A 25273-nucleotide genomic window follows, 5' to 3' on the forward strand; every position below is an offset into this window, starting at 1 on the left:
GCCATGGCCAGAAATAGGGTTGAATTTAAAATTTTGTGGTTTTAAAGAAGGCTTAAGGGGTGAATTAGTGCGATGTGAAGAGAAGCTAACCGCCTGGTTCTCCGGCAGTCTAACCACAGACCACCCCCTTTCCCCCAGCCTTAGGGGAGGGAGTCTTTAATACTGGTCTGTGTAAACTGATGCCCAGGCGGAATGAGCTCGAAGAAGCGCCGCGCGCACCAGTTAAAGCGAAGCCAGGAGCCGCCCCAAAGGGCAGCTCCCTACACAAAAAAGTTGCTTCAGTCGACCCACCGACCTGGGCGGCCTCGATGGCCCTGCTGGCGCGAGTCCTGAAAGCCCGTGGGAGCCCGGCGCCCGGGCGCTGGGGGCTCCTGGACGCCGGGGCCCCGCGGCGGTGGCGGCCCGAGGGCGCTCTGCTGTCGGCGGGGGCGCGGGCCGAGGACAAAGGAGCGGGTCGGCGGGGGGCGCCGCGGGCCGGGGGCCGGACCGAGGGGCCCAGGAGCCTCGCCGTTATGCCGGGCCCCCACCCCCTCGCCAACCTGGTGGAGTTCTTCTGGAAGGACGGCTTCGGCCGCATCCACGAGATCCAGGTAGCGGCGCGGGGGGGGGGGGGGGGGCGCCCAGGAGGACGCCCGGGAGGAGGCGCCCAGGAGGGACTTCGGGGAGGGGGCGCCGGGCCAGGCCCGGAAAGGGACGCCGAGGAGGGGCGCACGGGAGGGACTCCAGAGAGGGATCACCGGGCAGGGGCGCCAGGCAGGAGGGGAGCTCAGGGAGGGGGCGCCGGGCAAGGGAGCCAGGGAAGAGGCGCCCAAGAGGGGGGCTCAGGGAGGGGGCGCCGGGCAGGGGAGCCAGGGAGGAGGAGCCCAAGAGGGGGACTCAGGGAGGGGACGCTGGGCAGGGGCGCCAGGAAGGAGGCGCCCCGGAGGGGTCTCACCGGGGGGGGGGGGGGGGGGGGGCGGGGCACAGGGCAGGGGCGCCGGGGAGGAGGCGCCCAGGAGAGGAGCTCAGGGAGGAGGCATCGGGCAGGGGCGCCGGGCAGGAGGCACCCAGGAGGGGAGCTCAGGGAAGGGTCACCAGGCAGGGGCACCGGGCAGGGGACTCAGGGCAGGAGGCACCCAGGAGGGCGGCTCAGACAGGGACGCCGGGGAGGGCGCTCTGGGGAGGAGGCACAAGGCCCAGCGGGGAAAGGGATGCCAAGGAGTGGCGCCCAGGAGGGACCCCAAGGAGGGTGTACCGGGCAGCGGATGCTGGGGAGGGACGCCGAGCAAGTGGCGCCAAGAAAGAGGCCTCAAGGAGGGCGAGGGCGAGGTCCCCGGACCGGGCGCGCGGGGGAGAGGGCTTTGGGGAGGGAGCCCGGGGAGGGGTGCCGGGGAGCGGTCCCCAGGTAGGAGGCACTGGCGGGCGGAGGCGCGAGCGGGAGCGGGACTTGGTGCGCCCAGCAGAGGGGGGTCGCGGTCCAGCCCCGGGAGCGGGAGCGCAGAGAGCAGCTCGGAGCTCTCCAGGGCACCGTGTCTAACAGACCGAGGTCATGTGGCGTCCGTTTCTAGGCCTTTTGAGTTGTGTTTTATAAATGGAAAACAAGCACCTCCCACCCTCCAAAACCTGAGGTTCAGAGGCCACAGGTAGCTTAGCCTCTTAAATGATGGGGTCACCACACGAATGTCAATGAACCTGGGCAGGCTGCCAGGACTGGGGCAGGGACCTAGTCGTTCCAACTACGGGGGGAGTGTTGGGACCGGCCCAGAGTGCAGTTTCCCATCTTGACCCGAGTTTTGCCTTTCCTCTCCCCACCGCAATTTGCAATCTGTCTTCCATTGCAAGGTGATCCTCCCCATCAAGGGTCGTCGGATCCCCTTTCCTCTCACTGACTGTGGCAGCTGCTTCTTCCACTTGATTTCATTTTTTCAAGGCTCGCACCCCAGGGCACACTTACTTCTGGGCTCTGGGCCTTCTGACTTCTCCCAAGACCCCTTCCCCATTCCCATCCCCTCTCCCCCCCCCCCCCCCCCCCCATTTGCTTTTGTTCAAAGCTTATTCTTCTCCTTTTGTAACCACCCACCCCGGGTGTGGTCAAGGTCATTCCCTCAACCAATAAACATACCTGATGGTGCAGAGGCCCTGATTGGGTTGGAGAAACAAGCTTCATTAGGAGAAAAAACAGTAGAACTCCGGAGCAAGTTAAAAAAATTTTTTTAATGTTTGTTTATTTTTGAGAGACAGAGAAAGAGAGAGAGAGAGCAGGGGAGGGGCAGAGAGAGAGAGAGAGAGGGAGAGAGAATTCCAAGCAGGCTCCATGCTGTCAGCACAGAGCCAGATTCAGGGCTTGATCGCACAAACCATGATATCATGACCTGAGCTGAAATCAAGAGTCAGAGGCTTAACCAACTAAGCCACCCAGGTGCCCCAGGAACAAGTTTAATTTGGCTGAAATTCCTGCCCCTTCCCTCCATCCCCTACACAGTTTTTCCTGGACATGCTTCTTAGAGGTGAAAAATGATTTTCTTTTCCATGTGGAATCTGTACATAAGATATCAGGATGATACTTTTAAAATGGGATTTAAAATGTTTTGTTATTTACTGTGGACAAGTCAATACGGCTTGATTTTTTTTGTTTTTGTTTATCTACTTCTATCTACCTCTGCTTCTATCTGATTTTATACTCACAGTCTAAGCACCCCCCTCCCCTGTTGGTTCCCCGCCCCACTCCCCCTTCCCCCCACCGGGTTCTTTGAGAAGCAGACCACTGTTAAAACCTACATCTCTGGGAGGAGCCACCTAGAAGGCCACCTCTCCACAACCAGAAAGTGTCTCAGTTCAGATGGGTATTTTCCCTGCATTTGCCATGCTTCTGGCCATCACCCTAAACCCTGCCCTTCTGCCTGAGGCTCAGATGATGCCTTTCACCATGGTCCGTCATGAGTGGTGGTGCACACCTGTCAGAGGACAGTCGTAGAACTGACTCATCTGTGCTTTCTTGCAACATGGTAGATGGGCCCCAAGGGTTTCCAGCTTGGTTGTCCTTCTGGGCTCCCCTTTTCCTTTATTTCCAAATAGTGCTCATTTGCAAGAGCACAAATCCCCTTGTGACTCCTCTGAGGACCCCATAGGAGTGCTTTATGGCCTTGGGTTTCCCCACTTGAGGTGTGCTCAGGTTGTTCCAGACTGAATAAGGTTCTAGGAAAGCCCTCTGCCCTGCTCTCCAGGCTCCTGAGGCACTTGTAGGAAGAAGAGGGTTATTCTGTTACCATACCTCCAGCTTACTGTACTCGACTCGTGATCACAGAGAGTTCTATCAAGGCTTATACATTTTTTTTTAAGGTTTGTTTATTTTTGAGACAGAGAGAGACAGAGCATGAATGGGGGAGGGTCAGAGAGAAGGAGACACAGAATCCAAAACAGGCTCCAGGCTCCGAGCTGTCAGCACAGAGCCCGACCCGGGGCTCGAACTCACAAACCATGAGATCATGACCTGAGCCGAAGTCGGCCGCTTAACCAACTGAGCCACCCAGGCACCCCAATCAAGTCTTTCATGTACAGGTGGAAAAGGCCCAAAGTGTTGGCGGAGTCACTTGCCTGAGGTCACATAGCTATTTAGTGGCAGAGCATACACCCTGACCCATGTCACCAGCAGCCATTTCAGATGGGACAGAACAGGAGGGCCCTGTGTTCTCATGCTAGCCCTCCACAAGCACCTGTGGAGTCTTGGCTAATCACTTATTCTCCCTGAACTCCAGTTGCTTCATCTGCGCAGAAGTCTGACCATCCTCATCCATCTCACAACCTATTGTGAGGTCAGGTGAAATTTGTAAACTGTAATAATAACAAGTAAATACTAATAATGAACATTTCTAGAGCTCTTTTCATGTGCCAGGCACAGTTCCAAGTCCTCTGTGTGAGGCAAGTTCTATTATTTGCCTGTTTTGCAGGTGAGGAAACTGAAGTACGGTGGACCTTAACTTCCCAAGGGTGCTCAGCTCGTAAACTGTGAGCTAAGATTCAATTTCCAGAGTCTGTGCTCTTAATGTCTATGCAAATTCTAAGTGCTAGGACTGACTATACTGTTCTGCAGTCCACTAGCAAAAAGTGCCATACATTATCCAGGTCATGCATCTTGTTCTTTCTCCCGCCTGGTCAGTTGCTCCCTTGTGCTGATGGTGCCCATTCAGTAGCTGGATTCGCCTGAGAAGTGACCCATTTCCCAGTAGTTGCTATTAACACTCATCTCATCAGTGGCTCCTTTTCAGAGACCCAGAGGAACATTCCAGTTGATTCTTAGTGTCTTTATCTATGAGGGGGAGAATGTCATCCAGGTAGATAAGGAAGTGAACATCTTCTACCTAAGGAGTAGAAGGAAGAATGGAAAGACAACAGACCCTCTGGCCTGCCATTTCTGAGGCAAAGAGTTGGGGTGATAAGAAATATTGGCAAATGCCAAAGAGAGACTTAGTCATTTTCCCCATGCTCAGCCTTGGCTATGCCACACTGACCCAGGCTAGAGGGTACTTTCTCTCTCTCTATTTCTCTCTTATTTATTTGTTTAACCCATTTACGTTTATTGTAATTTCTTGTTGTTTTTTGGTAACAGCACTATTGAGATGTATAATTTACATACCATGCAATAGTCACCCCAGTCAATCCTAGAACAGGTTCATAACCTTACAAAGAAACCCCATATTGTTTCTTTTAGCTATCACTCTCCAACTCTCCATTCCCCCAGCCTTCAGCAACCACTAATTTACTTTATGTCTCTATAGACTGGCCTATTCTGGACATTTCATATAACTGGAATCATAATATGTGGTCTTTTGCATCTGGGTTCTTTCACTGAGCATCATGTTTTCAAGGTTCATCTATGTTGTGGCGTGTACCAGTACCTCATTTCTTTTTATGGACAAATAGTATCCCAGTGTAAGCATATACTACATTTTGCTTATCCATCAGTTGAGAAACATTTGGATTGTTTCCACCTTTTTGCTAATTATGAATAATGCTGCTGTGAATATTTGGTATAAGTTTATTTTTGACATATGCTTTCATTTCTTTGGATTTATGTCTAGGAGTGGAATTGCTGGGCCAAGTAGTAACTGTCTATTTAATCATTTGAGGAACTGCCGGAATGTTTCTGAAAGTGGCTGCACTATGTATATTCCTACCAGCAGTGTAAGAGCATTGTGATTTCTCCACATCCTTGCCAGGGCTTGTTGTTACCTGTCTGTTTGAGTATAACCATCCTAGTGGGTGGGAAGTGGTGTCTTATTGTGATTTTGATTTGCATTCCCCTGATGACTAATGATGTTGAGCTTCTTTACATCTGCTCATTCTCCATTTGTATTTCTTCTTTGGAGAAATGTCCATTCAAATAATTGCCCAGTTTTTAATAAGTTCATTGTTTTATTGAGTTGTTTTTTATATATTTTACATACAAATCCCTTATCATATATGTGCTTTGCAAATATTTTTTCAATTCTGGGGGTTGTCTTTACTTTCTTTGAAACACAAAAGTTTTTAAATTTTGATGAAATCCAATCATCTGTTTTTTCTTTTGTTGTTTGTGGTTTTGGTGTTGTATCTTAAGACACCATTGCCAAATTCAAGATCCTGAAGATTTACCCCTATCATTTCCTCTAAGAATTTTATGGTTTTGGTTCTTACATTTAGGGCTTGAACAATTTTGAGGTAATTTTTATGTTTGGCATGAGAGAAGGATATAAATTCATTCTTTGCCTATAGATATCCAGTTGTCCCAGTACCATTTGTTGAAGAAACTATTCTTTTCTTATTTACCTGTTTAATTGTCTTGGCACTGGCATCCTTGTTGAAAATCATTTGACCACAAATGTATGGGTTTCTTTCTTTCTTTTTTCAAGTTCATTTGTTTATTTTGAGAGAGAAAGAGAGAGAGAAAGAGAGCAGAGGAGGGGCAGAGAGAGAAGGAGAGAGAGAATCCCACACAGGCTCTGTGCTGTCAGTGCAAAGCCCAATGTGGGGCTCAATCCCATGAACCATGAGATCATGACCCTGAGCTGAAATCAAGAGTCGGATGCTTAACCAACTGAGTTACCCAAGTGAGCCTGTATGGTTTATTTCTGAACTCTCAATTCTACTCCAGTGGTTTAGATGTTTATTCTTATGTCAGTACTACACTGTTTTGATTATTGTTGTTTTTGTAGCAAGTTTTGTAATAGGGATCAGGAAACCCTTAAACGTCACTCTTTTTTTTTTTCAAGGTCATTTTTGCTATTCTGGGTCCCTTGCATGTCCATATGAATTTTAAGCTTGTCAATTTCTACAAAGAAGCCAACTGAAATTCTGATAGAGATTATGTTGAATCTATGGGTCAGTTTGGGGAGTATTACCATCTTAATAATATTAAATCTTCCAATCCATGAACATGGGATAGCTTTCCATTTTTTAGCTCTTTAATTTCTTTCAATGATCTTTTATAGTTTTCAGAGTGTTAGTTTTGCACTTCTTTTCTCAAATTTATTTCTAAGCATTTTATTCTTTTTGATGCTATTATTAATGGAATTGTTTTCATAATCTTACTTTTGGATTGTTCATTGCTAGTGTATGGAAATACAACTGACTTTTGTATTTTGATCTTATGTCATGCAAGCTTGCTGAACTTGTTTATTAATTCTGACAGTTCTTTAGTGAATTCTTTAGAATTTTCTGTATGTGAGATCATGTCATCTGTGATTAGAGATAGCTTTGCTTCTCTCTTTCTAATCTGGATGACTTTTCTTTCATTTTCGCACTGGGGGCTATTTTTACAGGTTCATTACAGGTTGTTTGCAGAGGGTTCTCCCTCTGCAGAGTAGGGGGGCAGAGCAGCTGAGGGCCTGGAACAGGGGGTTGGCACAGTCTTTTTGGCTCAGGCCATTGAAGGCTCTGCAACTCATCTCCACCCATAATGACATTTCTCTCTTGTTGCTCCACACAGCTAAGTATTGTTAAAAACATAGCTCTAAAGAATAAGAAAACTTAGTGAATATGATTAATGATGTGAAAGTACGTTTATCTCAGGAATATTTAAAGTCACAACTCTGATTCAGCTCTGTATAATGTAGAGCTTTCCTCTGCCCCAGTTTTTTGCTCCCCTAAAACACAGAAATGTTCATGTCAAAGGTATATCATATCTGTGCATTTTTTCCTTTTTTGGTTTCTCCATGGTATTGCAGCAGAAGCACACACGGGAATATGGAAAAATCTTCAAGTCTCACTTTGGTCCTCAGTTTGTAGTATCTATTGCAGACCGAGACATGGTGGCTCAGGTGCTCCGGGCAGAGGGGGCTGCGCCCCAGAGAGCCAACATGGGGTCCTGGCAGGAGTACCGACACTTACGAGGGAGATCCACTGGGCTCATCTCGGCGTGAGTATGTGGCCTGGTCAGGCCATGGGTGGGAGTGGGGAGCCCAGGGAGACCCCTGCCTGGATGCTGGGCTCTGAAAATCAGCCTTAATAAACTGTAGAACTCCCAGTGGAATAGTGTCAAAACAGCCTCCTTGTGTGATTTCCTAAATACTGGTGTGGAGGGCCCTGTCCCTTCTCCTCTGGGAAGAGGTTAGATGGCAGGGACAAGGCTGGGTCACACTAGCCTGGTAAAGGGGGAGAGCTGTTTCTCAAGCAGTGCTCTGAGGCTGTAGGTGTCCATTCAGTGACAACCAAGGGGGAGCGGGTGCTCACAGATCCTCTCTGTGGGCAGGAGAGGAGGCAGGCAGCTACTCTAGGAGACCCTGGGGAAGGGCCGAGAGCCTTCCTCCGTGGATCACCATGTGATGATGTTCCCAACACACAACAGGCTTTGATTATTACTTGTAAACAAGCCTCACGGAGACCTCTGTGCCCTCTAAGAAAGAGCTAATCAGCACAGTCTCAGGCAGGGAGGAGAACACAAGCCTCTGTGGATCCCCTGGTCCAAATCCCTTTGGTTTAGAAATTCTATCTGTGGTTCTTTGGTATATATGCTCTTATACATGAACTAGGGAGAAATACAACCATCGGTTTCTCAAATGAGGTAAATAAAAGCTGTGACTGGATGTCACCAGGATCCCTCAACTTCTGCTCTGAGGGAAATAATCAAACACCTCCTCCCTGTGGGTCTGGCCCCAGATGGGGAGTGGCCAAATGCTAGAAAAGCTCTCTGCTCTCTGCCCTATCACCTGCGGCTTGCATCGCTGTGGGCCCCGGAGCTCAGTTCAGGGCTCAGCAGTTCATACACATAAACTTTTCTCTCTTTTGCTAATCACAACAGCTTCATGTCTCTTTATTATAATATTATTGCAAGGTTTTTCAAAGGAAATCATATTCCTTTTATAAAGACGATTCCCAGTGGCAATCTTTCCCCTTAAAGTTTGCTTCCCGTTAAAGCTCTGACCAACTGCGAGACTGAAGTTACTCCCCTCCCCCTGCACAGTGTCTTAATTCCATTGGGATCGGCAGATATGGCTGGCTTTTTTATGGCTGGGGGAGCTCTCAGAGGTTCTCTGAGTTCTTTTCCAGAATGTCAATGGAAGTAAGATTATTTGAAACTCACTTTACTCTTCTAGGGAGGGTGAACAATGGCTCAAGATGAGACGTGTATTGAGACAAAGAATTCTGAAACCGAGAGACGTGGCCATTTTTTCAGGAGAAATCAACCAAGTTATTGCAGATTTAATTAAAAGAATCTACATCCTCAGGAGCCAGGCTGAAGATGGAGAGACTGTGACCAGTATCAATGACCTTTTCTTCAAATATTCAATGGAAGGTGAGGTGAAGTCAGGAGGGAGATGGAAGAATGGACATGTGCCAAACATAGGAGTTCTCATTCACTGGGCATGTCCTGTGTCCCCACAGGCATCGTGCTGAGCCCTGTACCCACACATGTGACCCTCACCTGCTAACTGAGCCCAGTGTACCGCCACTGGTTTGCACGTGGGCAAACTGACAAACCATCTCCATTTTTACTGGCAGAAACTTAGTCTCAAATCCGGGTCTTTTTAACTCAAGAATCATGCTCCTAAATTACCGTACATCTTGCTTTAGCACAATTTGTAAAAACCAGTAGAAGTTCGGAGGGCCTCTACTACAGTCGTTGTAGCTTTTAAAATTTGTGTGGGACGGGTAGGACATTGCCATGTCCTAAAATCAAAAATCAAATCTCAAAGATATTCACTGAAAAGTCCCCTCATTCTCCCTCTCTCCTGACCTGGTGAGGTCACCAGTGTCTTCAAGGGATATTTTATGCACATACAAGGGGATACATGTGAATAGTCTTTTTACCTAAAATGAAACAAAACAGTAGCATACCACTTTATTTTGTACTTTGCTTTTTCCTAAGGAACTTCCGTCAGTTTTCTCCTTTATTTATTTATTTATTTACTCACTTACTTACTTAAAATTGTTTATTTATTTAGTTTTGAGAGAGAGAGAGAGAGAGAGAGAGCAAGACAGTGCACAAGCAGGGGAGGGGCAGAGAGAGGGAGACACAGAATAGGAAGCAGGCTCCAGGCTCTGAGCTGTCAGCACAGAGCCTGACGCGGGGCTCGAACGCATGAACTGTGAGATCATGACCTGAGCCGAAGTTAGATGCTTAACCAACTGAGCCACCCAGGCGCCCCTCTCCTTTTTTAAAAGATTTTTTAAAAAATTTATTTGAGAGAGAGAGAGTGCACATGTGTGCACTAGAGAGGGTGGGGGAGAGACGGAGAGGCAGAAGGAGAGTCCTAAGCAGGCTCCGTGCTGTCAATGCAGAGCCTGAAGTGGGGCTTGGTCTCACAAACTGAGATCATGACTTGAGGTGAAATCAAACGTCGATGCTTAACTGACTGAGCCACCCAGGTGCCCTGCCCCTCTCTCTCTCTCTCTCTTTTTTTTTTTTTTTTAAGCATGCTTACCTTACTTCAAATTTAATTTTTAAGTGAACTTTTTAAAGTTCTAGTAATGCTTGCCAAATCTAGTAACGCAATCAACAGGGTGGAGTTGTAAAGACTGGAAAATCCTGATGCATTGAGGCTGTTCCCTCTCTTCTTATGGCTCTCTTGGCCAGGGGCTCCCCCCTCTGTGGCCCAGAGGAGCCACCTTTCAATTCCCCAAGGTTGGGCAAGGGGCCGATAGGTTGGGTGCTTTGGGTCCTGGGTGTAGAACAAACCGTGGGGAGGGAGGTGTGATGAGGTGAAGCCCTGCCAGGTGGAAGGAAGGACCTGCCGGCTGTCAGCACTGAGTGTGCAGCGCCCTGTAACCCGGACGTGGTGGAGAAGACGACCGGTGGTGGAACAGAGCCTCCCTTCCGAAGGGCAGCTCCATCGCTTTTGAAAGTGACTTTTGTGGCTAGATATGGCCTGTTGATACTGCAAGTAACCTAGAAGCAGGTTTAAACTCTCTTTCCCGGGCAGGAGTGGCCACCATCCTGTATGAGAGCCGCCTGGGCTGCCTGGAAAACAGCGTCCCGCAGCTGACTGTGGACTACATCGAGGCGCTGGGGCTCATGTTCAGCATGTTCAAGACCTCCATGTACGCGGGCGCCATCCCCCGGTGGCTCCGCCCCTTCGTCCCGAAACCCTGGCGCGAATTCTGCAGGTCCTGGGACGGACTCTTCAAATTCAGTAAGTGAAGAATTCAGGGGCACCTGTTGTCCAGCCAGCCGACCTGACTGCCTTTACTCGTGGTGTATCTAACGCTTGTGCAGAGAGAGGGGAGCTCCGCGGGGGATGAGCTGACACATGTTGTTATTTGGACCGCTTATTTGGACAGATTTCTTGGATGAAAAAAAGCGTGTGGGTGGCTACTACAAGCAACCTGACCGATTTCTCATTTTTAGATTCTTCTCATTTTGGCAAACTTGCTAGCAGTGATATAGGCAAGTAAATGTTGCCTAAGGGAGACGATGTCTTTAGTCCAGTAATTCTGTCATTGCTGAAAACGAGTGGGCCTGGGCACACTCATTTGAACATTCTTCGTTGCAGCTGTTTGGAAGAGACAAATTCCTGTTTTCTTACTGGGTGAAACAAACTAAGAAATAATACTTTGTTCCAACTCAACAAAGCAAGATCCGTTTTCCTACATGGCCAAAAGTTTCACTAAAAAAGTTTCCTATACTATATGTTGACTAACTTGAATTTAAATACATAAAAAAAAAAAATTTCCCAAAACAAAAGATTTCCAAAATGTTTATTAGAACAGTGTTTCTAGAACAATACTAACTTTGAAAGAAGTATCCTACAGTGCCTTTTGAAGAGGCCAACGTTCATTTGAATATATGTGTCCTGATGGACTTACTATGCCACTATCTTTTTTATGGTAACATGGCCTTTATAGTCAATCCATTGCCCCTTCTGGAAACATGGTGGGATAAAAAAAAGTGGGGGGGAAGGATCTGTATTCTTGTTACTCCAGTCCTTTTTTGGCTATTTGATGAATAAAGCGAACATTTGCAAATATCTTCTAGATTATTTTCAGAGGAAAAAAAAAGATGCTTAGCTTGTCTTTAACTTTTCATTCATTTATACAGACAGGCCCACTGATGAGGTTCCCAGATTGATGGTAAATTAGCTTTGGAACCTGCCACAGATTAAGTTATCGGGAGGACGAAGAGATTGTTCTCAACCAGAATGTCTTTCAAGAGGAATACTCTTTTCAAACAGGCCAGATCCACGTGGACAATAAGCTGAGGGACATACAGTGCCACATGGACCGAGGGGAGACAGTGAGGGGCGGGCTGCTCTCTTGCCTCTTCCTCAGTCAGGAGCTGACGCTGGAGGAGATCTACGCCAACATGACCGAGATGCTGCTGGCGGGCGTCGACACAGTGAGCGGCTTGGCTTTTCTGTCTTCTCCATTAGCAGAGCGTGGTGAAAGCCAGTGGCCTTTCCCAGTAATCTCATACGCGTTTGTACCAGCTGGACGCCTGCCTCACTGCTGAAAGGCTCCAGGAGAAAACTCTAACGTTTAAATAATATATATGTATTTTAAACGTAAAACCTTAATTCTGCAAAAAAGGTAATCCCCATTCACTTATCACACACGCAAAGTAACAATTATGTTTTAATGCTTGAAAAATCATTCCTGATTTGCAAACATTGAACCATTCCTTCATGATATCAGAAATGAAGAAGGCACAGACGTTAAAAACCTTATTGTTTATCATTTAAAGTATTGAAGGTCATGGAGAGCTCCACGGTTCATCTCATAAAGCCATGTAACTTTTAAACCAAAACTTACTAAAGAGGGCAGAAAGAAGGAAAAGTGTAGGAGCGCCTGGGTGGCTCAGTCAATTGAGCATCTGATTCTTGATTTAGGCTCAGGTCACGACCCCAGGCTTATGGGATCGATCCCCATGTCCAGCTCTGTGCTGAGTGTGGAGCCTGCTTGAGATTCTCTCTCTCTCTCTCTCTCTCTCTCTCTCTCTCCCCCCCCCCCCGCCTGCCCCTCTCCCCTATTTGCACACGTGCGCTTTCTCTCTCTGTAAAATTTAAAAAAAGGAAGAGAAGTGTAATGAACAGTTTGAGTTATGAACATGTGTGCGTATCAGTCTTAAAACCCTAATGAATAGATTTATTGTGGCAGATGCATAATGTACTGTGACCAAGGAAGGGTGGCCGTCAGAGTGAAACAGCACTGCCAAGTGACTGGGTGGGAATTCTGTACCCTCCTGTTAAGTGACAAATGAAGGTGCAGAAAAGTGTGTGTGCTGTGCTCATGTTGGTAAAGCAAACGGTGGCTTGGCACTGGCCTGTCTGTGTGCATGTGGAGGAGGTACGGAGGGTGCACACTGGATTGTTAACATGGGTTACTGGCTGGGAGTGGGAACCATGTTTTCTCCAAAATCATTATAATAATGTATAATAGGATACCATTATTCATGTGTGGAAAATGATACACATGTGGGTATAGTTACAGAGACATTTTTAAATTTGCTAAAAGGAAGTAGTGAAACAGGAATAAGGCACAGACCTCCCTCCCCTCCAAGTTGACTTATTTTTATTATAAGGGGACATAAACATGTAAAAGCAAAAACATTAGCATAACTCCTTATTCTTATGGATCTTCCACAACATAAAACAAAAACAATTTCAATCAAATGCAAACTAACCAATGAAATCAAGGCGATCAATGAAAACTCTAATCAGCTGTGGGAATGTGATGGGTGGCGTGGGTTTCCTTGAATGCGGAAACGATGAGTGAGTGGATGGCCTTGCCTCTAAGCAGATTTGGGTGCATTGTGCCTCCTGCCGCCTGGTGGTAGCTAAGAGCATCACATGAGGTGGAGCACAGAAAGGAAGGGACGGTCTCACAACTTCATATTCGTTTCCTAACTTATTACTTTACAAAACCTGCACCTGGGTGGCTCAGTCGGTTGAACATCCGACTTCGACTCAGGTCATGATCTCACGGTTTGTGAATTCGAGCCCCGTTCAGGCTCTGTGCTGACAGCTTGGAGCCTGGAGCCTACTTCAAATTCTGTTTTTCCCTCTCTCCCTGCCCCTCTCCAACTTGTGCTCTCTCTCTCAAAAATAAACATTTAAAAACAAACAAACAAACAAACATACCCTTTATTACAGTGTAATATATGCACCAGAAACTGCATCCACCGAAACGGTACAATTTGATACAAATTGCTGGCAGATACAGGATAAAGCACAATGCAGTCATTCATGAAACCACCACCACAATCAAGATCCTGAACATTCCTACCACCCCTGCAGTTTCCTCACCCTTATTTCAGTCCATCTCTTCCCACACCCCTGCCCCAGGCAACCACCAATCTGCTCTGACACTGAGCATCAGTTCGCACTTTTCTAGAAATTTATAGAAATAGAATCATACATACAGTGTGTATTTTGCACCCAGCTTCTTTCACTCAGCAAAATGACTTCAAAGCAGTTTATTCTTTTTTATTACCAAGGACAGACATCCCTTGCTTTATTGTGCTTCGCAGATCATGTTTTTGTTTGTTTGTGTGTTTGCTAATAGAAGTTTGTGGCCACCCTCCGTTGAACAAGTCTGGTGGGACCATTTTTCCAACAGCACCTGCTCACTTTGTGTCTCTGTGTCATATTTTGACAAATCTTGCAACATTTCTAACTTTTTCATTATTGCTATATTTGTTGTAACATAATACATATTATATTTGTTGTAACATACTATATATAAATATATATAATAAAGAATTCCTGGTCTGTGATCAGTGATTACGACTTGCTGAAAGCTCAGGTGATGGTTAGCATTTTTTAGCAATAAAGTATTTTTTTCTTTTTTTAATTTTCTTTAATTATTATTTTTTTAACTTATTTTTTTAAGTTTATATCCAAGTTAGTTAGCTTATAGTGCAACAATGATTTCAGGAGTATATTCCTTACTGCCCCTTACCCATTAGCAATAAAGTATTTTTTAAGGTATGTACATTGGGTTTTTTTAAAGACATAATGCTATTTCATGCTTAATTGATTACAGTATAGTGTAAATATAACTTTTATATGCACCAGGAAACCAAAAAATTCATTTGACTTGCTTTGTTGTGATATTCATTTTATTATGGCTGTCTAGAGCCCAACACTCCATGTCTCCAAGGTATGCCTGTCATATTCCATTGTCTGGATATACCGCATTTGGTTTTTCCACATAAATGTAATTTTAATAGACATTTCTAAGTGATTCCCTTACCATTTATAAAGAAGAACTTGTACATTATATATATTACAGAAGAGCTTGCCCTCTAAACACATATAATATTTATTACAGGGATATGATATCAGTATGGCCAACTTACTTTAAATTTTTTTTAGGCAAAAGAAAGGGCATTTATACTGTGGAATTTCCTTGCTTATAAGAGAGTGAAACACAGTCACATAGATAATAGTGAAAATGTGGTGAAAGTCTTGGAGGATAAAATAGAATTATTCTCAATAACCAGAAATGTAATTCTTCAGTCTGAGTGGTATAAAAAATGACACTGCTTGGGGTGCCTGGGTGGCTCAGTTGGTTAAGTGTCTGACTCTTGATTTCAGCTCAGGTCTTGATCTCAAGGTCGAGAGTTCAAGCTGAGTTGGGCTCCGTGCTGGGTGTGAACACCTACTTAAAAAAAAAAAAAAAGACACTGTTTTGCATAAATGAGTTATTAAATCCTTATAGGTTGCTTTACTTGATAAGTGCATGGAAACTAGAGCTAATGAGTAATCCTGCCACAGATGAGGCAGACAGAGCGGGCCTCGCCCAGCTATTATGGGCTATGGAATGCCAGAAGGTTGAACAGTTCCCCAGGCTGATGGGCAGTCTCAGGCCTTTTCTAGCAAAAGCCAGATGACCCTTGCAAAGAAGGTCACAGGAAGTTCTTGACCAGCATCCCCAAGTCCTCTCAGACTCCACTGAAGAGGAGGCAGATTGCTTTTAAGTGATCCAAAGAAGTTCTAACATAATTTTTCCTCTGGCTTTTTATCGAAAGAGCAATTGAATCACACAATTGATGTGACTTTCCAAAGTATTTTTTTTTTCTGGAGTGAATTAGGAAACTCACCTTTGTTTTGGTAAGACCTAACATACTCCGATGGAGTTTTACGAACGTGACTTTTCACCTATGCTTATGTTCACATGACTTCATGCCTGATGTTGCCTGCTGCTTAAATCTTTGGTGTTGCTCACTCCTGTGCCTATGTCTGCCGGTTTCTTTATTAGACATCGTTCACATTATCCTGGGCAGTGTATCTCCTTGCGAGGCACCCAGAAGTGCAGCAGACCGTGTATCGGGAGATAGTTAAGAATTTGGGGGAAAGACATGTCCCAACGGCAGCTGATGTCCCCAAAGTCCCATTGGTCAGAGCTCTGCTGAAGGAAACCTTGAGGTAAAAGCCTTGCCAAAACTGTGCCTTTTAAGTCTCTGATTTTTTATCGTAACGACTCACACTTTTGACTAAAAACCGGGTCCAAAACAAATGTGCCAACATCCTTCAGTGGCTGAAATGTTGAGGAAGGAGCTATTTATGGCTATCTTTGTTCCCTCTCTGCCCTTGTCAGAATAGTAGAAAGGCTATTCTGTTTTACAGTTTGAAATATTAATTTTTCTTCATAAAGCCCTTTGGAGCCCTCTGCTTTAGTGATTTGGTTCACCACACTCCCCAGTGTGCTCCTGGATCAGTACTCCTAGGTGTCTGTTCCTCTGAAGGTAAACCAGAACAAGACTGATTTATCAGGAAAATATTTGTGGGCTGTTTGGCTAATTATCAGGCCTGCTTACAAAAGACTGTGGTTCTCGTGTGGATATGCTAGTTTGACTGGAGACACCAAACAGCGAGGCTCATTCAGTCCCTGACAGGGCTTCACCGACACTCAGAAAAGCCGGGATGTGAGGGCTCTGGGTGGCCATGGGTGGACTTGGGTGGGAGGTGGTGGGATTAGGTGGCCAGTGAACCTTCTTCCTCCTTTGAGGTTCAAGGATCCTGAACACAGTGTTCCTCTGTGGAGGAAATGCCTTGACAAAGAGCAGAAGTTATTTACATAGTACCCATTATAATAATTGGATTCTCAGTCTACAGCATGTTGTTTAACCTTGGGGGGGAGAAAAATAACTAGCTGTGTGTTTACTGGTATTTGTCAATTAAAGTTTTACTCAGAGTTTTCTCCGGATTGCCTCTCTAAGACAATCCAAACACGGACATGCATTTCTCAAAATGTGTTTCCTTGGACCCCCAAGTCCTGTGGACTATTCCTTGATAAAGAGGTCCCGGGTGCATGTAAGTTTCAGAATTTCTTCCACACTCTCCCTCCTGGGAACACAATAGTACGTTCAAGGCTCTGCTTTGTGTTTTGTGCCCATTTTTGACTGTGGGGCTTCCCTTCGCATCCCTCAGAATACTCGCTGGCCACAGCTAAGGAGCCACAAAGGTCCTTGTGAGATTTCTTAGTTGAAACCGGACCATGTGTTACGTTGTAGAAAACGAAAATGGCAAAATAGCCAGACTTTTCGAAAATTTAGCACAATATTTTAAAAGTGGCTGTTCCATTCCTGCTTCCACTGGTTCTTTTCCAGGCTGTTTCCAGTGCTTCCAGGGAATGGCCGAGTCACCCAGGAAGACCTGGTTGTTGGCGGGTACCTGATTCCCAAAGGCGTAAGTTTGGCTGCCAGGGTGTGGGCACTTGGGCTCTGCCGTGTGGCTGAATGGGAAATGTGCTGGTATGTTGACGAAGCCCTTGCGCCCGAGCAAATATCAGTAGGTTCCTTTCCTTCTGCACGTATTGCACGATGAAGACCGGGCTTCAGAAGCGAGGAGCAGAAGCAAAGCCAGAGATTTTTGTAGCTCGCAGGCTTCTCCCTCCCTCCCTGAGAGGCCTGTGGACACAGCAGTGTGGGGGTTGGAGGGTTGAGGGGGTTTGAAGGACCTGAATCTCCTGCTCAGATCCTGAGGGAGGATTGCCATCCTGGGGGCCCTCCTCCTGGCCAGAAGTGCCTCTGGAGGGACTGTCCACCCGGGGCTCTTGCCTCTGCTCTGCCTTCCGCCATCCTGTTCTTTATTCCTTTTCGGTTGCAAATGGTGTCCTCAGACCCAGCTGGCCCTCTGCCACTATGCCACTTCCTACGAGGATGAGAACTTCCCTCGGGCCAAGGAGTTCCGGCCGGAGCGCTGGCTGCGGAAAGGAAGCCTGGACAGAGTGGACAACTTTGGGTCCATCCCTTTCGGGTTCGGGGTTCGGAGCTGCATCGGGCGGAGAATTGCAGAACTGGAGATCCACCTCGTCGTGATCCAGGTAGGTGCGTGGGTCCGGACGTTGGCCTTCCACCTTGGCCTGGTTTACGGGGCTCTGCTGGACCAAGGCTTGGGTGGGAGAGGAGATGTGATTTGGAAAACTCAAAAGCAAGAGCTTCATGTTAAGTCCCTTTTATATTTTAAAATGCCACCCCCCACAGTAGCCACCTTCCTTAGTCCCCTGACCACCTGCTGAGCCTCTTGCCTCCTTGGACTTGTAGGGCAGCAGTTCAGGCCCTTGGAGGCCTGAAGGACCGGGGTGTGTACATGTGGGTGTTGTAGGGTGTATAGGGGCCCGAGAGCTCAACTCTTGTCACACTAGGAGCTCTGGGCACATGTGAACGGGAAGGTGTCAAATCAGTGGTCCTCAAACGTTATGGAGAGAAAAGGCACTAGGGGGCTCCTTAAAATGTAGGTTCCAGGACCCCACCGCAGAGAGAGTAATTTGGTGGGTCTGGGATGGGCCTGCTGGGCGATTCGGACTCCAGTGACCACCGGGCTGCACTCTAAGAGATGTGTGAACCAGCCACTCACACAGTGCAGTGGTTCTCACACTTGTTTAGGCTGCCAAACATCAGGAAGGCTTTGTTCTTGTTGGAGAATACCTTACATTTAATCTCTTAATACTAAAATAGATGCTTTTTGGCCTATACTATACTAAGTAATGTCTGAAGGAAATTTCATAAAAGAAAAGAATTTGATAGAGAAAATTAAACCTAGGTTTAATTAGGTTGTCTTGCAAATTTAGGAAGACTGTGATGAACCTAGCTTAGCCATGGAAGGCCTTGGCCCAAGTTTTGGGAGCTATTGTCATTGACGTGGCATTGGAAGAACATGGAGATTACCTCATGACCCAAGCTCTCCATTTTACTGATGACGAAACTGAGGCTCAGAGAGTTGGAGCCACTTGCCACAGTCACAGAATGACAGGTGCATGGCACGACCCAGGCGTCTTGACTCCTTCCTGCATCCTCTGCCTCCCCATATCATAGAGGGGCTTTCCTGAAGCCTCACAGAGTTTAGAGCAGAGCGCTGAGGGGTTGGGACCTTGATGACAGTGAGAGAGAGGGTGTAAGGCACCATGGAAGCCTGGTCAGCCTGGGAGGGGTGGAGAGGGATTCTGGATGGTGGGTGCTTGGGGCTCTCTGAGAGCTGGAGAAGTTGAGGGGCTACTGCCCAGTGGGAGAGGATGTACAGGGAAGTGTGGGGGGAAGGCACCTCTCTGGAGTTGGGTGGCTCAGGTCAGGGAAGCTTGGTGGCCGGTGTGTGTAAAGGGACATTCCCACCTCTGTCAGGATGTGTTGGCTGCTGGCAAGGTTCAGGGGTGTCACCAGAGCAGCCATCCTGGGGACCGTGGGACGCTGGCCCATCCAGTTGTGTCGGAGGTGAGAAGCAGCTCAGTGAGGTGTTGATTCCAGGGCGAGTAGGGCCCAGTTCAGCTGTTTTCTGTTTCTGACACTCTGGGCAGCCTTCTCAGCCACACCGAGCCCATTTCCTTATTCACAAAATGGGCCAAATGCCTACTTCTTGGTTGTGTGGGGACTAAGCAGTGTCCATACGCGGTCTGTGCCGACGGGCCGGGAGCTGCTGTTGTCTCTGCTCTGCTCTGAGTGCCCTCGGCTTTTCAGGAAGGTCTTAGGCTCCATAAAACTCTGCTGTACGTTGTGTGGCCACGTCCCGGACAGGCTGAGGCCATTTCCTACCAAGGGTCATTCAGGCAGGCGTGGAGCTCACTGCTTCCCCTGCTCTGGCTGCCCGAAGGACCAGAGGCCACTGCGAGAGCAAGAGAGGCCAGTCTTGCCTGATGCTCCTGTTGGCAGAGGGTCAGAAACAGGGTGTTTGGTGGCAGTGATGAGGTTTTGTTTGGTGCTATTAACATACAAATGGATCTGCTTCATTTTTTTTTTTTTTTTTTTGCAAGAGAGAGACATAGTGCAAACAGGGTAGTGGCAGAGAGAGAGGGAGGCACAGAATCCGAAGCAGGCTCCAGGCTCTGAGCTGTTAGCACGGAGCCTGCCTGACACGGGGCTCGAACTCACGGACTGTGAGATCATGACCTGAGCCGAAGTTGGACGCCTAACCAACTGAGCCCCCCAGGTGCCCCATCAGAGTTCTCATTTCTACTTGTGCGAATACAGAAAGGGAACATCACTATTTGTAATTGTCAGGGAAAAAAAAGAGAGAGAAGGCACACGTAAACTGTGCTAGCAATGCGGAGGAGACAGCAAAAAATGCAGTTGTTGATTTTTTTTTAATTAATTAATTTATTTATTTTGAGAAAGAAAGGGAGGGAGAGAGTGAGCACAGGAGGGGCAGAGAGAGAGGGAGAGACAGAGAATCCCAAGCAGGCTCCACACTGTCAGCACAGAGCCCAATGCAGGGCTTGAATTCACGAACCATGAGATTGTGACCTGAGCCAAAGTCAGATGCTTAACCTTCTGAGCCACACAGGCCCCCATGTGTGTTCTGACACAGGTCTTTAGAGCAAGTTGCTGTGTTCCTGAGCCCACTGGTGGCCTGGAACATCAGGCCACGGCCGCTTGGTCAGGGAGGTTATTGCTTTAGGCTGACGCATACTTTGGTGCTTTTTAAAACTCGTTCTGGAGGTTGTCTCTAGTTTTATCCTGAGTGGTAAGGCTGGTTCTCCTTCTGGACCGTAGAAATGAGAAATGGGATCAAAGGTACAGATCAAGAATATTTAATATTTTTTTAGCGTTTATTTACTCTTGAGAGAGAGAGAGAGAGAGACAGACTGTGCAGGCTCCAGGCTCTGAGCTGTCAGCACAGAGCCCGACATGGGGCTCGAACTCACGAACCATGAGATCATGATCTAAGCCGAAGTCAGAGGCTTAACTGACTGAGCCACCCAGGCGCCCCCAGATCAAGAATATTTAAATTAAGGAGAAATTAAGGACATTTATCACTGAAGCCTGTTGGAATGATTCACCTGCCCCCCACCCCCCGGTGGTGTGCTCCCCTGGGTCTGTATCACCTCAGATCCCCAGCCGGAGGGAAACCTGGGATTTCACTTTATCTCTCTGTCCTCCTTGCTCCTTTGATTTGTTCTTTCCCTCCACCTAAAGAGGAAGCAGAGGAGTTGGAGCTTTGAGATGGCTGAGAAAGCCTAAGTCATTTGAACATCGTGTCTGCATACCTTTGTCATGTGAGCTTCACGGTTGCTCAGCAGACAGACCAGGCTCCTGTGCAGGACCTGGTGCTGCTTTCAGAAGCATGGCATCTCCCTTGCACCGTCCTGACGGGAATTGGCGTCCTGCCTACTTCCTGGGCTCCCTGCAGCCCACGGCCATCGCGGGCAGGTGAGGGGCCCTCATTTGGAGCACTACGAGTCCTGTACTATCCCAATTTTGAATCCCCCTTCTCTCTTTCTCTTCTTAGTTGCTTCAGCATTTTGAGATCAAGACATCTTCTTGGACTAAAGCAGTTCCTGCCAAAACCCACGGGCTTCTGACGCCAGGGGGGCCCATCCACGTGCGTTTTGTTAACAGAAAGTGATCCTGGATTTTTAAACCCAGCCAGCCGCCTGCCACAAACCAGTGTCAACAAATGATGGTGGAGGAAGGAAACCGTCACTTTCAGAGGCTGTCTTGCTGATAAGCTGGCCTCCCTCCATGTTTTGCAAGACTCCTAAATCTTTAGGCAAAGTAATGTGAAAAGATTATTTGGCTTTTGCAAACCAGAGCTGCCTTTTCTTTGGGGAAATGGCTGTTTAAAAACCAGTGGCACTGAATTCTCACATCTCCTATGTGGTCTTACTTGATATTCAGTTAGGCGTAGTCTCCTATGCATTTCTGCAAGGAAATGTTGGCTTGCTTATAAATTCAGTGCTTGAATATATGTTCTGTAATGCTGCACCAGGACCCTGTCAGGAGGCAAGCTCAACTTATTGTTTCTAATCTGACGAGGAAACGTGTCTCTGTAAGACCACAATTATGGGAAGAAAGCGCCAGAGTCAACATTTTATCCTGAGCAGGGCTCAAAGTTAAAAGAACCATATTCTTACTTTTCTCTCCAAACTAGTGCTTCCTTTTCCAGTGACGGCTCCTAAAGAAGTTGAATGTTAGTTTTTGTTTAAAAAAAATAATCAATAAAATAGAGAACTCCTGGTGAAACCAAGAATAATTGGGTTTTCTAACCGAGTGTAAACACTGAGCAGATGTATAAGAAAGAAAACCTGACAGGGTGGAATGTCATAGTCTCGGCTGAGAAAAATGAATTACAGAAGCATCGTGGAAAACAGCGTAACTTTAGTACATTTTTATTGCGAGGAAAAATAAACATGTAAATGGACATGCTGTAGATAAAATAATATTTTTATCTTCATGGTGTTAGTTTAAAGATCTGGACTGGAAACGTGATCCAGCGGCTGGTGCTTATGTAAGGCTCCAAGTGGATGCCTTGGGCCTCGGCACTCTTCGCTCGTGCCAAGTTCTGCTGCCTCTCCTGCTACTTGCTGGTCGCTAATAAGAAAAAAACACCATTTGATAACATTCTCTCTGCATGGTCGTGCTTGAAACTGCTTGTTCTCAATCCCATAAATCTTTGCCCATAACGCTTCCCCCAAATCACTTCCCTACGAATACATACAGTATGTCTCCCCTGCCTTTAGTTAGTCGGGTTGCAAAATAACCCTCCAGTAAAGTAGAAATCATATTCATTTCACATACTGTTTTTGTTAAAGTATGTAACAATATTAAATCTGTGTGAGAAGACAGAATAACTGTAGTATGAGAGCTGTAAAAATGTGTACAGTTAAATATGAAATGATGTCCTAATAACTGACAAAATGTTGGATTACTTTGAGGTATGTAAGCTTTTATAAACCAGCTATGATTCTATTCTGTTTGTGACTGAAATTAAAAAGAATTGAGACTAAGCAACCTGAAGGGACCTCTTATTCTACAAGGCATCCCCCTCCCCTCTTCCCCTGCCTCCCGCCCCGTGAACTCTGGCCCTGCCTGGCAATCGGCACACGCTGAAGAGCTGGAGTGCAGGTCAGGTGGATAACCGCTGCTCAGCTCTCCGTCTCATGAACAGAGGGACAGACAGACCTTAGGAGCCTCCTGAGGTGACGCAACAGGAAGCAGATGGCAGGGACTATCAAGCGTTCTTACCAAAGAAATGGAAATTGTATTGGGGAAGCCTGTAGGTTTACTACCAGCTCATAGGAAACACAGAGGAACAGGTTCAAACTCCAAGACAGTTACCATATGGTTTCACTCATAAGTGGAATCTAAAAACAGAACCCGGGGCGCCTGGGTGGCGCAATCGGTTAAGCGTCCGACTTCAGCCAGGTCATGATCTCGCGGTCCGTGAGTTCGAGCCCCGCATCAGGCTCTGGGCTGATGGCTCAGAGCCTGGAGCCTGTTTCCAATTCTGTGTCTCCCTCTCTCTCTGCCCCTCCCCCGTTCATGCTCTGTCTCTCTCTGTCCCAAAAATAAATAAAAACGTTGAAAAAAAAATTTTTTTAAACAGAACCCAAATGAATAAGCAGACCAAAAGCAGAATTGAACCTAGAAATACAGAGAACAAACCGGTGGTTGCCACAGGGAAGGGGTGGGGGAGGGGCAAACAATGGGTGAAGGGGTGTGGGAGGTCCAGGCTTCCCATCATGGCATGAATAAGTCATGGGGACAGAGGGCACAGCCTAGGGGATATAGTCTGGTCCTGTGATAGTGTATGCTGGCAGACAGTAGCTATGCTTGTGGGGAGCACAGCATAATGTATCAACTTGTCCAGTCACTGTGTGGTGCACCGGAAACTAAGGTAACATTGTGTGTCGACTAGACTCAAATAAAAAAAACGGTTTTGAAATGAAAAAAAAAAATAAAGTGGTCCTTAAATGGAAAAATTAATAAATAAAATACACAACAACTTAAAAAAAACAAAAACAACCCCCTGAAAAAACAACTCCAAGCAGATGCAGTCAGTAGAATCCAGAATATAGTGAGGTCTACGACCAATAAGTCCATTTTTTTCAGCAAATAAGTGACAAGGAAAAAGAAAAAGAGGAAGGGGCCTGTTGTAGATTCCGAGAGATTTAAGCAACCTATTGACCACACGTGATGCCGGATTTGGTTTGGATCCAGATTCGAGTAAACCGCTTGTACAGAAACATTTAAGAGACAATTAGGGAAATTTGAACACTGTATTTGATGATATTAAGGAATTACTGGGGTGTGGTGTGATAGTGGTAGTTCTTACGTTAAAACGAGGGAGAGAGATACCAATGGTATCTCATTTATGGATGAGCTGCTGTGATGTCTTGGGTTTGCCGGAAAACAACACCGTTGTGGAGGGCCGGTGATGTGGGGGCAGGGGTGGAGGGCGCGGGGAGGGTGAGGTGAACCAAGGCTGGCCCAGTGTCGATAACTGTTGGAGCCGGTGAAGGTGGGTGGAAGATTGGTGACACTATTCCCTCCGCTTTGTGTATGTGTGTGAGCATTTCCATAATAAAAACCTGTCTTCAGAGGCCAACGACTGGATTGATTAATAACCTTATAGTTCACTTCTTTTTCATGACTATTCACTCACCAGCCAAACTGACTATAAGCTAGCTTCTTCAGGGAGCCACACCTCTTCTTTCAATGAGTGTCAGAGATGATTGATTTAACTCACTATGGGACAGCCGCTGTGCTGGGATTCGGGGGACCTGGCGGCCTGGGGTCAGCCAGCTTTGAGAGCTGGGGACAGATCTGGAGCTGAGCAGGGGACACAAGTGGGTGAGAGGTCTGGGTGTGAGACCACAGAGCGGGAGCGCCTGCAGAGTGCGTCCCCTGCCTCAACGTTCTCCAGCTCCAAACTCCATTTCTTTTCTTTAAAAAAAAATTTTTTTTTTAAACGTTATTTATTTTTGAGAGACAGAAGGAGACAGAGTGAGAGCAGGGGAGGGGCAGAGAGAGAAGGAGACACAGAATCCGAAGCAGGCTCCAGGCTCTGAGCTGTCAGCACAGAGCCCCACGCAGGGCTCGAACTCCCCAACTGTCAGATCATGACCTGAGCTAAAGTTGTATGCTTAACTGACTGAGCCACCCAGGCGCCCCCTAAACTCCATTTCTAAACATGTGCCGGTCAAGGAGAAGGGGTCTGTACCTCTGTACCTGGCAGGGCTGCGAGACGACTGAGGTGCCTGGTACCCAGGGAGAATCAGCTCGAAGCTGCCCCATTTCCCTTCTCCAGTGAGCAAGCAGGGCCCCCAGCACGGACAGTTGACGGGAGGAGGCTGGCCGTCCTCCAAACCGAAGGGAAGCTGAGCAGCCAAACACCAGGAAGGACCAAGGGCCCTGGGCTGCAGGACCTGTGGGCAGCCCTCTCCCAGCCTGGGGTTCCTGTTCCATGAGGTGTGTGATGGGCTTGGCCAGTGACAGGTGCCCTGACCTAAGGTCACTGCTGGAAAAGAAAAAAGTCTCCAGTTACTTTTAGCCACCATATGGCTCTCGTTTAGTACTGAAAATATCCAGTCCCGTGTGAAGAAAACGTCCCTGAACTTCACTCACAGCCGAGCCCTCTGCACCCTCAGCTCTGGGCAGCTCAGGGAA

General features: G+C 47.1%; 1 protein-coding gene across 5 annotated transcripts in view; it reads left to right on the forward strand.

Moving 5' to 3' along the window:
• LOC123598767 (cytochrome P450 27C1) overlaps window positions 1–25273 on the forward strand; it is a 36124-nt gene continuing 10851 nt past the window's right edge. Inside the window, exons 1-9 of one of the 5 annotated variants that reach the window (XM_045479418.1) lie at window positions 5–590; window positions 7182–7372; window positions 8550–8749; window positions 10377–10586; window positions 11625–11788; window positions 15652–15818; window positions 17003–17081; window positions 17515–17718; window positions 21114–22611. In XM_045479418.1, coding sequence (XP_045335374.1) covers window positions 180–590; window positions 7182–7372; window positions 8550–8749; window positions 10377–10586; window positions 11625–11788; window positions 15652–15818; window positions 17003–17081; window positions 17515–17718; window positions 21114–21230 — 1743 coding nt within the window. In that variant the 5' untranslated portion in view covers window positions 5–179 and the 3' untranslated portion in view covers window positions 21231–22611. Of the gene's footprint in view, window positions 591–5004; window positions 5161–7181; window positions 7377–8549; window positions 8750–10376; window positions 10587–11624; window positions 11789–15651; window positions 15819–17002; window positions 17082–17514; window positions 17719–21113; window positions 22612–25273 lie in introns of those variants that run through there. The other 4 variants (XM_045479422.1, XM_045479420.1, XM_045479417.1 and 1 more) reach the window with 4 other exon arrangements.

The sequence above is a fragment of the Leopardus geoffroyi genome, chromosome C1 (assembly GCF_018350155.1).
Source record: "Leopardus geoffroyi isolate Oge1 chromosome C1, O.geoffroyi_Oge1_pat1.0, whole genome shotgun sequence".
Taxonomy (NCBI): domain Eukaryota; kingdom Metazoa; phylum Chordata; class Mammalia; order Carnivora; family Felidae; genus Leopardus; species Leopardus geoffroyi.